General features: G+C 44.6%; 1 protein-coding gene across 5 annotated transcripts in view; it reads left to right on the forward strand.

Annotated features, from left to right (window-relative positions):
- The window catches only part of LOC140722687 (NACHT, LRR and PYD domains-containing protein 3-like), a 32,984-nt gene extending 19,138 nt beyond the window's left edge, over positions 1-13,846 (forward strand). For 3 of the 5 annotated variants that reach the window (XM_073037390.1, XM_073037389.1, XM_073037391.1), the window contains 7 exons: positions 1,605-1,771; positions 5,760-5,931; positions 6,021-6,086; positions 9,792-11,529; positions 12,574-12,660; positions 12,797-12,964; positions 13,131-13,846. In XM_073037390.1, the coding sequence (XP_072893491.1) occupies positions 1,605-1,771; positions 5,760-5,931; positions 6,021-6,086; positions 9,792-11,529; positions 12,574-12,660; positions 12,797-12,964; positions 13,131-13,224 (2,492 nt within the window). In that variant the 3' untranslated portion in view covers positions 13,225-13,846. Of the gene's footprint in view, positions 1-1,604; positions 1,772-5,759; positions 5,932-6,020; positions 6,087-9,791; positions 11,530-12,573; positions 12,661-12,796; positions 12,965-13,130 lie in introns of those variants that run through there. The other 2 variants (XM_073037392.1, XM_073037393.1) reach the window with 2 other exon arrangements.
- Positions 13,847-14,413: the final 567 nt, after the last annotated feature.

The following is a 14,413-nucleotide window of genomic DNA, read 5'->3' on the forward strand; positions in this document are numbered from 1 at the left end:
TTTTAGATAAATATGTGTTCTGCTTCGGTGTTTTAATACCCCAATGAATATCTGAGCTGTGGACAAATATCAGATGATCTGCTACCTAAATTTAATTTCCCTGGACCACTGAAGTGGAAACCCAGTATAACCAATGACTATGTCACCTGTCGGCATTGTGATTGTGCCAAACTCTGTGATTCCAGGTGGATTGAAAAATATTACAGTGTGGAAACCGACCCTTCGGCCCATCTGTTTCATACTGATCAAAATGTATGAACTTGCCCATTTTCCTGCAGCTTTTCCTAATTTTCCCTTTTAGACTTTTTCTCCCGTTTTTCATGTTCTCAACTTCGCAATTGTATTTGTGTTTGCAGCCTCCTGTGGTTGCACGTACTTTATGCCCACCAGCCGACACGTGAAGGAATGTCCCTTCGGTCCCTTTTAAATCTCTGCACTCAAGTCTTAGGCTCCCCTATCCTGGGAAAAAGACTATGACCATCTACCCTATCTGCACCCCTGCTTATGTTATGTGCCTGTATAAGCTCACCATTCAAGCTCCCATGCTCCATGGCAAACTGTCCCAGCCGATCCGTATAACACAAAACCCAACACCCCGTCCAGTCCGATACTGGTCAAAGCTTAATCAGGTACATCCTATAGATTAGCAACTGCAACTACTGCTCTCTAAGCGAGACTTTGCCATTGACTTGGATAGTTGTTGCATAGCTATCATCAGCGCGGGATAGGATGGGAACCAGGGAACCGGACATCATAAATCTCAAGGTAATGGTCAGTCTGCGACCCAGATGATCGGATGATGTCCGTGTCAAGGGAGTGGTCAGTGTGTATTCAAGGGGACTGGACATTGTGTGACAAAGCGATTGGAGAATGTGTGATCCAGCGGATCTGTCCATGTGTAATCCCGTGGCTGGTCTGTGTGTGACATAGACAACTGGACAGTAAGTGACCCAGGGAGATTTTTGTTAGTGGAAGATAATTGCTGTGATATTGTCCAGTATCACCGGACACCCTGGTCATCCGTGTTTTCAACTACTGTGAATCCGGTCATCTGTATTACTGTGTCTATCTTGCTCTTCTTCTGAGAGTGAATGTGTCCAGTCACAGGGGGACTGGGATGGTCACCTGACAGGAAGGACAGTTCACACTCACCAGCACGTTCCCACCCCAAATCTCAGTCTCGCCTGCATTGCACGCAGAAATTCCAGGATATGTATTGGAGGATATGCAGCTGTCCAGATAACAGAGTATTTCCAGGATGCGCATTAACGGGAATGTATTAGCCAGAATAGGGAGAGTATCTCTGGGAAGCAACTATCATTGACATTCCCAACATTTATTGCTCATCTTGAACTTCAATAGGTAAGTGGGTGGGATGGTGGGAGAGACAGCTTTCTAGAAAGTCTGGTTCTTCTGGTTACGTAATGTCCAGCACATTATTGGGTCGGTGTTAAAGACAGTGTTGGAGATTGGGATTAATTCCATTTTAGTGGCTGAAGGCAGGTGAACACTAAGGTTCAAGACATGATTTTTTTGAGCTGGCTGAGAGGGGTGGAGACGAGGGATATTTGAGTTCTGTCTATATTCCCTTTCTATATTCACAGAGCCAGATTTTACCATTTCTGACCTCCTGGCACAGGGGGAGGAGTATCGACTGTACCAACTGACAAAGTTCTACAGAGACAGACTTAAACAAGCGATTGAAGAAAAGGTTGAAAGACTCGGTTGGATGTTGACAAAGGAGGGACATTTCAGTAGAGAAGAAAATGAAGTGAGTGTATTTAGTGTATTGTTACCGAACTGCTGGTATCGGAGGGAATAGTGATCAATATTAAATTCCTCCATTTCCCGCACTTCAGCCCTGACCTCATCCTCCCGTCACCACAAAAGGGACCGAGTTCCCTTTGTCTTTACCTGTCACCCCACCAGCCTCCGGACCCAGCTTATTATCCTCCGCAACTTCCGCCACCTTCAACAGGACCCCACCACAAAGCACACCTTTCCCTCTCTGCTCCTCTCTGCAGGGATCGTTCCTTCCGCGACTGCCTGGTCCACACGTCCCACCGGGCACTTATCACTGAAAGCGCAAATACTACACCTATCCCCGCACCTCCCCCCTTACCACCATTCAGGGCCACAAACATCCTTCCAGGTGAGGCAATACTTCACTTGTGAGTCTCTTGGTGTCATCTATTGTATTCGGTGCTCCCGGTGCGGCATCCTCTACATCAGTGAGACCCGACGCAGATTGGGGGACCGCTTCGTCGAGCACCTCCGCTCCGTCCTCCACAACAGACAGGATCTTCCGGTTGCCACCTACTTCAATTCTACTTCACATTCCCATTCGGACATGTGCATGCATGGACTCCTCTACTGCCATGATGAGACCAACCTCTTGTTGGAGAAGCAACATCTCATCTACCGTCTGGGTAGTCTCTAGCCCCTTGGAATGAACATCGAATTCTCCAACTTCCAGTAATTCCCTCACTCTCCGTTCCACCATCCCACTTTCACTCTGCCTCCTCTTCTGGTTGCCTATCACCTCTCTCATGATTCTGCCTTCTTCTGCTACCCATAGTGCTTACCCCTTACATTCCTTCTTCACCTCTCCTGCCTATTCCCTCCCTGCTCCCCCCAAACTCTTGATCTTTCTTCTGATTGGTTTTTCACCTGGCACCTTCCACCCGCCCCACACCTTCCTTATAGGGCCCCTGCCCCCTCCTCCTTCAGTCCTGACGAAGGGTCTGGGCCCGAAACGTTGACTGCTCATTTCAACGGATGCTGCCTGACCTGCTGAGTTCATCCAGCTTTTCTACGTGTTAATATCAATCGCCTACACACTTTAGGACTTCTTCATGGCAATGGAACCTTTGGTATCTGACTGGTCTTCAGCAGGTCTGGTCTCAGCTGTTAAGACGGGGAGCACAGGAAACTTCAGGTTCAGAGTCACCTTGTCCTCTCACACCTTCTGTATTTATCAGTGTGATATAAGAGCAGAGGCCTGTTGAGCAGACATTCAGTCTAAAATTAATTTTGCATTTTATCAGGACAGTCGGTCCAGTTTACCTGAGGTCATTAATCCAGGATGAGTATTAAGCTATCAGATTGTAAATTGGTCCAACTGGCTTCACTGCAGTACTTCAGAGAGGGAAACCTACTAACCACAGTTGCCCTGGTCTCCATCCAAGTTCCCGGACAATGCATAGCTGACTTGTCATGTAAAGTGTAGCACAGAAACAGGCCCTTTGGCCCATCTATTCCATTTCGAACTACTTAAGTTGCCTATAAGCCATTGGCCTGCACCGTGCTATACCATTCATCTATCTATCCAGACTTCTCTTACCCGCTTGTACAACTTGCGCTGCTAGCTCGTCCCATGCTCTCAGCACCCTCTGTGTGAAGAGGTTTCTACTCATGTACCCCTCGAACTTTGCACCTTTCATATTTTACTGAAGACCACTTTTTGTGGTACTTCTTTACTTTGGTACAAAATGTCTGCTTGCATTTACCAGGTCTATACCCCTCATAATTCTTTGTAGCACTATCAAATCTCTCCACAATCTTCTACGTTCTAAGGCATAGAGCTCTAACCAGTCCATTCTTTTCTTATAAATCTTGTCCTCCAGTCCCAGCAACATCCTTGTAATTTTATTCTGTACTCTTTCAACCGTCTTTAGATCTGTCTCTAAGTAGGTGACCGGACCTGCGCACAGTACCTGAGATTAGGCCTCACTAACTTCTTATACACGTTCATCTCCTGTACTCAATATTTTCATTTATGAAGGCTAATGTGCCAAATATTTTCTTTCCAAAAAATCTACTTTTGCTGCCACTTTTAATGAATTATCGACCTGTATTTCCAGATCACTTTATTCTACCACACTCCTCAGTGCCCTAGCGGTCACTGTAGAAGATCGGCCCTGCTTGGTCCTTCCAAACACGTCGCACTTGTCTGCATTAAATTTCATCGGCCATTTTCAGCCTATTTCTCAGCTCGTTTAGATATCACTGCAAGCTGTGGTAGTCTTCCTCACTCTCCGCTGCACGTCCTCACTCTTGGTGTCATCGCAAGGTTTCTGATCCATTTAACTACATTTTCATCCAGACCGTTGATATTGATGACAAACAACAGCAAACCCAACACTGATCCCTGTAGCACTGAACGAGTTACAAACTGACAGTCAGAGACGCACCAGTCTATAACCACTCTCTGTCTTCTTCCAAAAAGCCAATGTCTAACCCAGTTTACCACTTTACCTTGGATCCTGAGCAAATGAATCTTCTTGACCACCTTTCTATGCGGTAGTTTGTCAAATGCCGTGCTAAAGTCCATAGAGACAACACCGGATTTCTTTGATTCATCAACTTTCCTGTTAACTTCCTGGGGGGGGGGGGGGGGGGGAGGACTTTAAGATTAGCTGGAAATAAACTGTCACGCACAAAGCTGATATTTCATGAACTCAAAAATCAATATTTTTCTCCAAAACAGCATATATATCAGACGAACATTTTGCTAAGCTGGTTTATATCATTCGCCAGCCTACCTTCGTATTTTCTCTAATTACGGCTTTTTAGTTTCCTTCTGTTGGTTCGTAAAAGCTTTCCAATCCTCCAGCTTTCCTCTATGTTTTGCTATATTCTATGCCCTCTCCTTTGCCTTTGTGCTGCATTGACTTCCTCGTCAGACACGTTTGATTACCTTCCTTTGGAATAAATTTTCATCTTTGGGATTATCTATCCTCCGTCTTCTGAAAGGTTTCCAGAAACTCCAGCCCTTCTTGCTCTGCCATTGTCCCTACTAGTGTCATTTCAGGATTTATTTTTGCCCAGATCGTCCATTATGCCCCTGTAATTCCTTTATTCCACTATGATACAGTTAACTTTACTTCTCCCTCTCAAACGGATGGATGAGTTTTGTTATTTTATGATCAATATTTCTGAAGGGTATATTTATCTTAAGCTCCTTTACTAAATCTGGTGCAATACATAACACAGAATCCGGATCCACCTTTCCTATCGTGGGCTCAACCATAAGCTTCTCTCAAAAGCCATCTCAAAGGCATTTTTCAAATTGTCTCACTTGGGATTCAGCACCAACCTGATTTTCCAAAGCCAGCTGCATATTGAAATTCCACATGTCTAGTTTAACATTGATCTTTTCTACATGCCTCTTCTCTCTCACATTATAATTTGTAGCCCATATCCTAGCTACGGTTAAGAGGCCTGTATATAATTCCATCAGGGTCATTTTACCTATGTAGTTTCTTAACATTACCATCGCCCAATCTGATATCACCTCTTTCTAAGGACTTTTCATGACAGCAGTGTCAACCCAACACTTTCACCTACCTGCCTATTCTTTCGATTCAATATTTTTCCTTGGACGTAAGCACCCAATTAAGACCTTCTTTCAGCCACGATTCAGCAATGCCCGCCATCCATTTTTTTGCTCTTTCTCTCTCCCTCTCTTCCGTTCTTGTTGTCACATCATTTTGATATACTGTTGCCCATTGACGGATCGAAGAAAATAATCACTTTGAATTTACTGCAGAGTGTCAATAAATCCTTATTCTTTCACACTATTGAAATTTCCTTCAGTTACTGTTTTTCTGTTAATGACTGAACCCAGGGAGGATGAGGCAGCAGCCCAGTGACTGCATCTGTTCTGAAGCTACTGGGAACATGAACGGATATTTTCCTCCACATTCTCCATGTCTGTCTGTCTGCTCCACAATAAATTCATTGTTTCCCTTTTATAGAAAGTCACAGAACTGACTGAGAAGGGAAAACTGACTGAGAGTTCCACACTCTTCCTCAGTTTGGTGATGGGCAAAGGCTCCGGGGCCCGGAGGGCGATGTGGGAATCCTTTCTGACATGGAGGACTGAGTTACCGAAGTTGGACAAAATACTGAGAGAAATACAGGAACTCGGTATGTTAAACCCACGCTCTGAGCACAAAGGCACATTGACATGAACAGTTTTAACTATATTAGCTCTGTTTCCATTACCTTATTTTTAGGTCCCGATCCACAGGAATACATGAACATCGGCCAAGGGTTAACTGAGTTACCGACTCAATTGATAGGTGAGTGATGAAATGCACATTGAAATCACATCTCAAATGTTTGACTGTGACTTTGCAAAATTTGGGAATCAAATTTCACTGTAAATTATTCGCCAAATTATGGATTAAAGTAACAATTCAGAGAATTTCTTGTTGCAGCTTGAATATTCTACAATGCATTTTTTCTATTAATACAGTTGTTGGTTGTGCTGAACCCTTCACTCCTGGTCCGAACACTCTGGGAATTTCCATGCGCCCCAAGCAGGTTCCTGCTACACTGCAGCTTCCTGCCCAGGTGCCTTTTCTATCTTCAGACCTTTCAGCTTCAAAAGCACCTTATTCTTCCTAAGAGCACTACACTCATTTCTGCCCTCTGATATACTTGACATGTTGGCCATACAGCTGGTGTCTTCCACAGAGTATAAAACACAAAAATACAACTGCAGATGCTGTGGATCGAAGAATACGTACACAACGCTGGAAGAACTCAACAGGTCAGGCAGCATCCGAGAGAAAAGAGTAGCCAACGTTTCGGGCCGGGACCCTTCATCAGGAATGGGGGGTGGGGGGAACAGAGGGCCGAAGCCCAGTAATAGAGATAGAGGAGGGGGTAGGGCCTTGTGACATACTTCCTCAGAGTATGTCCGCCATTTCCTTTTCACCCATTAATACAAATGCGTTATCATTTTTCAAGTTGTCCGATGCCCATCCTCTCCGTTCTTTCCTTATTCTTATGTGTGGGATAGAGAGAAAAAAAAACAAATTGGTATCCTCTCTTATTATTGACCATATCCTGCACATTCATATATATCTTGGGGACATCAATAACAGTCGCCTTCGACACGACCAAGGCAGTACATTGTAGGCATCCATCCCTCTGAAAATCTACCCACATGTTATGTAAAAGTACCCCATCTCACAACCAAATGCCCTCTGCTATTAGACAATTTGGTCCAGCGGAAAAACAATACAAAATACAGAATGTCTACGCTACCTTTGCCTCTCTGAAACTTGCACACTATTGTTTGACCTCTCCTCTACCTCCAAGAGAAAACAAACCATTTTATCAAACCTGTCCTTGAAGTACATGCTCTCGAATCCAGGCGGCATTTTGGTGAACCCATTCTGCACCCTCCCAATTCTTCCAAGAGTTGGTAGATGTGCATTGACTACAATACTCCAAATGCTGTCTAAGACCAGAATACCAAGGAGCAGAAATAGGTCATTCAGTTCATCGAATTTGCTCCACAATTCCTTTCAGCCCCATTGTCCTGCCTTCTCCCAGTAAACTTTGACACCCCTATTAATCAGGGTCCTATCAACCTGTGATTTAAATATACCCAATTACTTCTCTACTTCAGCCGTCTATGGCAATATTTTCACAGATCCATCACCCGCCGGGGAAAGAAATTTCTACCAACATCAGTTCAAAAGGGACGTACTTCTAATCTGAGGCTGTGTCTGCTGATCCTAGACTCCTCTACGATAGGAACCATCTTCTCCACATCCACCCTATCTAGGCCTTTCAATTTTCGATACGCTTCAATGAGATACCCCGTTATTCTTCTAAACTCTAACAATAAAACGCTTCTCATGTGTTTACACTTTTATTCCCGATATCATTCTAGTGCGCCTCCTGTCCAATGCCAGTATATCCGTATTTGGCAATAGGGTCCAAAACAATGCCTTATGAGTCAGAGTTACACCCTTGTAGTTAGATTATTGCCCTCACGAAACAAAATGCTAAAATTGCACATGCCTTCCTTACCGACAACTCGATCTGCAAATTATTATTTAGAAATCCCTCCCGAAAGCTCATAAGTCAATTTTGACCTCTGATTTCTGTGTGTGGTCCCCGTTTAGTAAATGGTCTACTCCATTAGCCTAATAGCAAAGTACACGACCATACACTTTCCTACTCTGTATTCCATGAAGCACTGCTTTCCCCATTCTCCAAACCTGTCTAAGTACTTGTAAAGACTAATCGGCAAAATTGGCCTGGAAGACATCACTTTGGAGGGTGAACTGTCAGCCTACGTTGAGTTTTGTAAACCGGTAACATAACTCTTGAACACAGATTCTGAACTAATAAAGACAAGCAAGTGACAAGGCCTCTATACAACTTGAATCTTTCTGTGCTTTAAATATACCCTCCATACCAGCCCTTGAATCCGTTTATGAGTTTGAGGTTATGAGGTTATGAGGTTTATGAGGTTTATGATCTATGAGGTTGGAACCCAAGATCTCTCTGCTCGTTAACACTATTAATGGACTTAACATTAACAGTGCACTGACTGTTTACTTTTGAACTTGCAACACATTACTTTTGACCGGTTAAAGCACCAGATTTCCTTTCTATTCCCATGTCTACAAGTAAGCTATTTCCTACTGTTTCCTTTGCTAACACCTGCTCTATCCCCAATACCTCCAATCTTAGTATCATCTGCAAAGTTATTGATCCTCCCAGCAACATCTTATTTCAGGTAATTTATAAATACAAATATGTGTATAGATGTTGTTCCCGGCGGAAAATCATTGGACAATGAACTCCAGCCAGGTTAAGTCTCATTACCATCTGTTTGCTACGGGGAAGACAATTATGAATTAACAAAGGCAATTCACCACCGTTCGCAAGCATTTTGATTTGCTGTATGAGCCTCCCATGTGGAACATTGTCAAACACTCTACTAATATCCAAATAGACAATACCCACTGTGTGACTTCATCTATCACCTTTGCCACCTCTTGGAAGAATTCCATCAAGGTAGCAGGACGCTAATCCCCCCGCACAAAGCCGTGCTGCTGTACCCTAAACCACCTCAGGCATTCTCCCTTCTCATACTCCCCTAGGGAAGAAGATACAGAAGGCTGGAAGTAATGTACCACTAGCCCCTAGGACAGCTTTAATTCTGCAATGATAAATACAAGGAATGGTCACCTGCTATGTTATTATTGGTTCTTCATTGCCATAAAACAATTTGATATATAAAATTGTAACTTTGTGCAGCTCGTAACTAATGGACACTCACTTAGCTGACCACACTATACTTACAGAAGAAAAGAAAGAATCCTTTTAGGGTATGAAAAGAATTTAAGAAAAACTGATTTAATTATGCAATTGTATTCAAACGCAGATGAAAAGCAGAAACCTGTTATATTATAAGATTAACTAAGAAAGATCATTTAATACTGTCCCTCACTCTTAGTTATTAGAAGTTCTTATTATATACAAGGTCCACCCAACAAGTGAAATTTCTACATCTGATGAAGCATTGGCATACAATAATCTCCTGATCCACATCAGAACGCACTAAGATGGTAGCGCGATATTAATACGCAGCATCCTCTCCAGACTCTGGATTTAGGGATTGCCAAACGTTATGTGGATTTTCTGATGTAGTCTGTTTTGTGATATCATTCTGGCGGAACGTTGTTTCATTTTTTTTTAACTGCATTGCAGTTGTAGTTTCTAAATAACGGTAAACAGAAATTCAATTCAATTCAATTCAATTCAATTCAATTCATTTCAATTCAATTCAATTGTTGGGTTATCCACCTCTGTCGGGTCTGGTGTCTGTGAGCAGAACTTTACTTCATGTCATAATATTCATGGAAGCATTAAATTAATTCATGTAATCTCAAACACTCAATGTTGAAATGCAGTTATAAAGTTCTTTGTCAGTTGAGCCATTTAACATGTTGACTATGTGTCTGTTACCATGTAAGATGTTCAACAGAAACATAAGGAGACTCTGCGGGCACAAACTGAAACATTGAGAGTGAACACGATCCTTATGACGGAGAAGGCAAAGGTTTTCCAGCTGGTTGATCGATACGCTGAGCTCACGGTCACTTCTACGATTCGAGATCGGACACTGGTGGAACATGAGCTGCTGGCAAGAGGCAGAGACCACGAGGAGTGGAGAGAAATACAGCTCCGCGGAGATTTGGAAAAAATCCGGACTGATCAATTATTCCATAGCAGTTTTTCCCGGAGTAAATATAAATCTGGGTGCACGGCAGAAGTAGCTGGCGTCCCTGGGATTGGAAAAACAACAATGGTGCAAAAGATTGTTTATGACTGGGCTATGGGGGAAATATACCAACAATTCCAGTTTGTCTTCAGCTTCAAATTCCGGAACTTAAACTTCATTAATTGTCAAATAAATTTAAAGGAACTGATTCTGGATCAATATCCTTACTTTGGGAATATCTTGAGAGAGGTCTGGGAAAACCCAAAGGGATTACTGTTTATATTCGATGGTTTGGATGAATTCAACGATCAAATCGATTTTACTGACAGTCGAAGAGAGACAGAACCTCGGTCCACATGCACAGATCCGGATTTCAAGTGCAAGGTGTCTGACATTGTGTACAGTTTAATCCAACGCAAGCTGCTCCCAGGGTGTTCAGTGCTGGTGACCACCCGCCCATCTTCTTTACATTTACTAGAAAAGGCGAAAATCAGTGTCCGGGCTGAGATACTGGGATTTGTTCCTGAGGAACGGAAAAAATATTTCATCAGGCACTTTGAAGATCAGACGGTGGCGGCAGCTGTTTTCAAACACGTGAAGGAGAACGAGATCCTGTATACCATGAGCTACAACCCTTCCTACTGCTGGATCCTCGCTCTGACACTGGGTACGTTCTTTACTCAAAGAGACAGGGATCCGCAGCGAGTTCCCAAGACCATCACCCAACTGTACTCCTACTACATTTACAACATCCTGAAAAACCACGGCCGTGAGATTGAGAACCCCCGTGATGTGTTACTCAGGGTTGGTCAGATGGCCTTCAGAGGAGTGTCCGAGAGGAAGATTGTGTTTACCGATGGAGATTTGATCAACTACGGTCTGCAGCCTTCCCAGTTCCTTTCCGGGTTCCTGATGGAGCTTTTGGAGAGAGAAGATTCTGCACGATGTGTGGTGTACACATTCCCACACCTCACCATCCAAGAGTTTGTAGCTGCAGTCGCACAGTTCCTGAATCCATATCCCGGGGATATCCTGAAATTCCTCACTGAAACCCACAGGGGGAATGATGGGCGGTTTGAAGTATTTCTTCGTTTTGCTGCGGGTCTCTCCTCTCCAATGACAGCTCGGGGCCTGGAGGAAATTCTGGGTCCATTTCCTCATGAAACGACCTGCCGGGTGATTGACTGGGTGAAGGAGGAGGTTGAACGCCAGGGCGGTAATGCACAGAGTGAAAATGCTAAAAGGAGCCTTCTGAACACATTGCATTACCTGTTTGAAGCTCGGAATCGTGGGCTGGCTGAGGCCGCACTGGCATCTGTGGGGCAACTTTCATTCTGTGAAATACCATTGAATCCGTTTGACTGCGCGGTCCTGTCTCATGTCATCGGACTCTGTGATACAATAAAACGGCTCGATCTTTGGTACTGCGACATGCAAAATGAAGTAATCCAGCGGCTGGGACACGGGCTGCACAAATGCCAGCACTTGAGGTAAATTGGTTTATCTCTCACTCTGAACTGTGAATCTGTTAAAATCTGTTGTTTCAATGTAAAGGAATTTGGGTAAAACTGTAGTAAATCATATTATGAAGAATTATGACAAAGTGACCAGTTGAAATGTCAGTAAATCTCCAAAGACGTGAGGGTTCTGTTGTTCCTTGTGAAGGGATGTTGGAAACTTAATCAGATCAATGAGCAAGGCGATTGGCTTAATGGTAGTATATCAGAGGAATGACTGCGTTTCTCGCTGCCTGTGACACGTCCATTGACAATGTTCCTTCTCACTGTTACTGACACCCAGACCGACACCGACTGAAACAGGTGGGTCAGCTTCACACCCCCTTCGCAGTGACGGACAAAAGACCGACAGTAGACTGTCTCTGTAAGAAGGAAAGAAGTACCATTGTGAGATTATCCGCACCTTTCTTTCTCCGTGTGTGACTATCACCATCACTCCATATGAGCGATTTTGCTCACTACCAGATACCCAGACCCATGGGGACCTCTCCTCGACTGATTGTAGGCCTCATTCTGGCCAACCTCTCCTGTGCAATCTATTTCTGCACCCTCTCGCCTTGTGGATTCTCTTTTCCCAACCGTATCCTCCGGTGGAATCTCTTCATCCTCATTCATCTTCCTCCCTTGGGGATGTTTGTTCCCCATCCTCCTTCCTCCGATTGGTTCTGTCTTCCCATCCTCTTTCCTCAGGTGGGATCTCTTCCGCCATCTCCCATGTTGACATTCACATATCTTTCTCACTGTAGGACTTTCTCCCACCCTTCAACCCTGCCCATTCCGACCCTCACGTCAGGAACACTTTTCAAACCATCAGGGCATGAGACAGAACATGTGGAGTTTACAGGGTCACACCGACGTTCCCTGGAGCTGAGCAGTGATGGACATTGACAGTGATGGGAATGCCAATCAGTGATTTACTGAAGGGTGAAATGTTTCCTGCAATATCCGAGTGAGAGAAATTCCCTCAGAACGAAGGTTTCAATCACTTTGTTCATCAATTTGTCTGTTTGTGTTTAGTATTTCGGGTATTATCCTGAGAGAATCAGAAGTGAAACTGGTGTCTGCGGCTCTGAGGAACCCGGAGTGTAAAATACAGAAACTAGTGTAAGTAACAGACTGCGGGAAATTGTGTGAGACTGAACACTAATGTGATTACTAATTGTGTTACTGATATACAATGGGAATTTTAACCGTCTCCTGTCTCTCTGAGTCCTTCACCCTCACTCTCTCTCATCACCAGGCTGATCGAGATCGGTCTCACAGATTCTGGAGCCAAGAATCTCGTCTCCGCTCTCAGTTCAAACCTACCACTAACGCAGATAAATTTGGGAGTAAACTCTCTCACAGACCGATCTGTCCCGGCTCTCCGCCGCCTCATACGCACCCTCCCGAATCTGGAGCTCATGGCGTGAGTGTTTGTGTTATTATTCAATGTGATGAAATGTCAGAGGATCCGCGGGTTTTCTGCTGATATTTGTCTGTGTGTGTGTTCTTGCAACATTACCCCCAGTCCCCTCTTACTGACACTGTTGTGTAACCTGTTTATTACATCTTTATTCTTCAATTTGTTTCAGGCTGCCGGGGAATAATTTCACTGTGAACGGGAAGAGGAAACTGAGATCTCTGCAGGAACGCAGTCCCGGACTGACAGTACTCTTGACCAACTGAATGTGTGAACATCTTTGCCTGCGGGATAGGGATATTTTGGCCGATCCCTGACCATCCCCTTTAACTGCCGCGCTCCGGGTTTAATTTCTGGTTCCAGCCGAGCGCTTTCTAACATCAGAACTTTTCTGCGGTGTTGTAATTCCGCCTTGAGTCTGGAGACGCTACTTCCGACGCTGGTCCGGGTTGGAGAGCTCCCCCAAATGAGACTCCGAAGAATTACACAGACGGCTGGAGCCCAGGTGTCGACTCCAGAGTTCCGGGGCAGGATTGTCCGGGGAGAGAATCCTTCTGTTGTCTTTGGGCTCGGAACGGTAGCCTCGACAGACTGTCCGATATAAAAATGTTAAATTGACAACTAGTCCGGCAGTGATCCTGGATATGCAGCGATCTCGGACGCGGTCCTGAAGTGTGAATTTGTAATCACCGGTTCCCCGATGTAGAGTCCCGATGAGAAACGGGACTGATTAGTCAACCGGTCACTCGTTGTCGCTGGTCAGGTAATTGTGCTTGACTGTGAGTCAGTCAGTATCAGGTTATCTATTTCCACAATTTAGCAGCTCACACATCGTTTAGTTTACATTCGTCATTGATTATTCGGAATCAATAAAGCGCTGTAACTTCCTGTCTTGGTGTCTGGCTTGAGTTTTTTTTTGAGGTTTCTTCTACCATCCCCCCCCCCCCCCCCCCGCACTCCGTATACTGGAACAGTGGGTCGGAGTTCCTCACAATGACGTAGTAACGTCTTAGCTCCCGGCTGAGGGAGGTCGGACCTGCAGAGTCTAGGTACCGGGGATCTCATCTCCAGCCATCTCCAGCTAACTGGTCCCGTCCTCGCGTGTACTCCTGGCACTCGCAGACAGTTAAAATTGATTATAATATCAGACACAGAGTGATGCTCCTTCCACCCTGTCCCATCACAAACGTCGGGAGTCAGGAACAGACTGAAGGACTCTCTGCGTTGCACAATATCGCCATCTCCTGCAGAGTTATGGAGAAGAGGTTTTTGTAGAGTGCTAAGTCCTCGAGTTGAAACAGACTACAGAGGAGATTACAGATTACAGATTATAGATTGCGTTCAGTTTGGCACAAGGACACCCCACCACCCCTCCCCCTCGCTACACACATGAGATGAATCTATGTTGCGGAGGTCAGAGACGGGGAGTGAAATACAGGAGAGGCGGGCAAAGAT

Source organism: Hemitrygon akajei, unplaced genomic scaffold, assembly GCF_048418815.1.
Source record: "Hemitrygon akajei unplaced genomic scaffold, sHemAka1.3 Scf000084, whole genome shotgun sequence".
NCBI classification, from domain to species: domain Eukaryota; kingdom Metazoa; phylum Chordata; class Chondrichthyes; order Myliobatiformes; family Dasyatidae; genus Hemitrygon; species Hemitrygon akajei.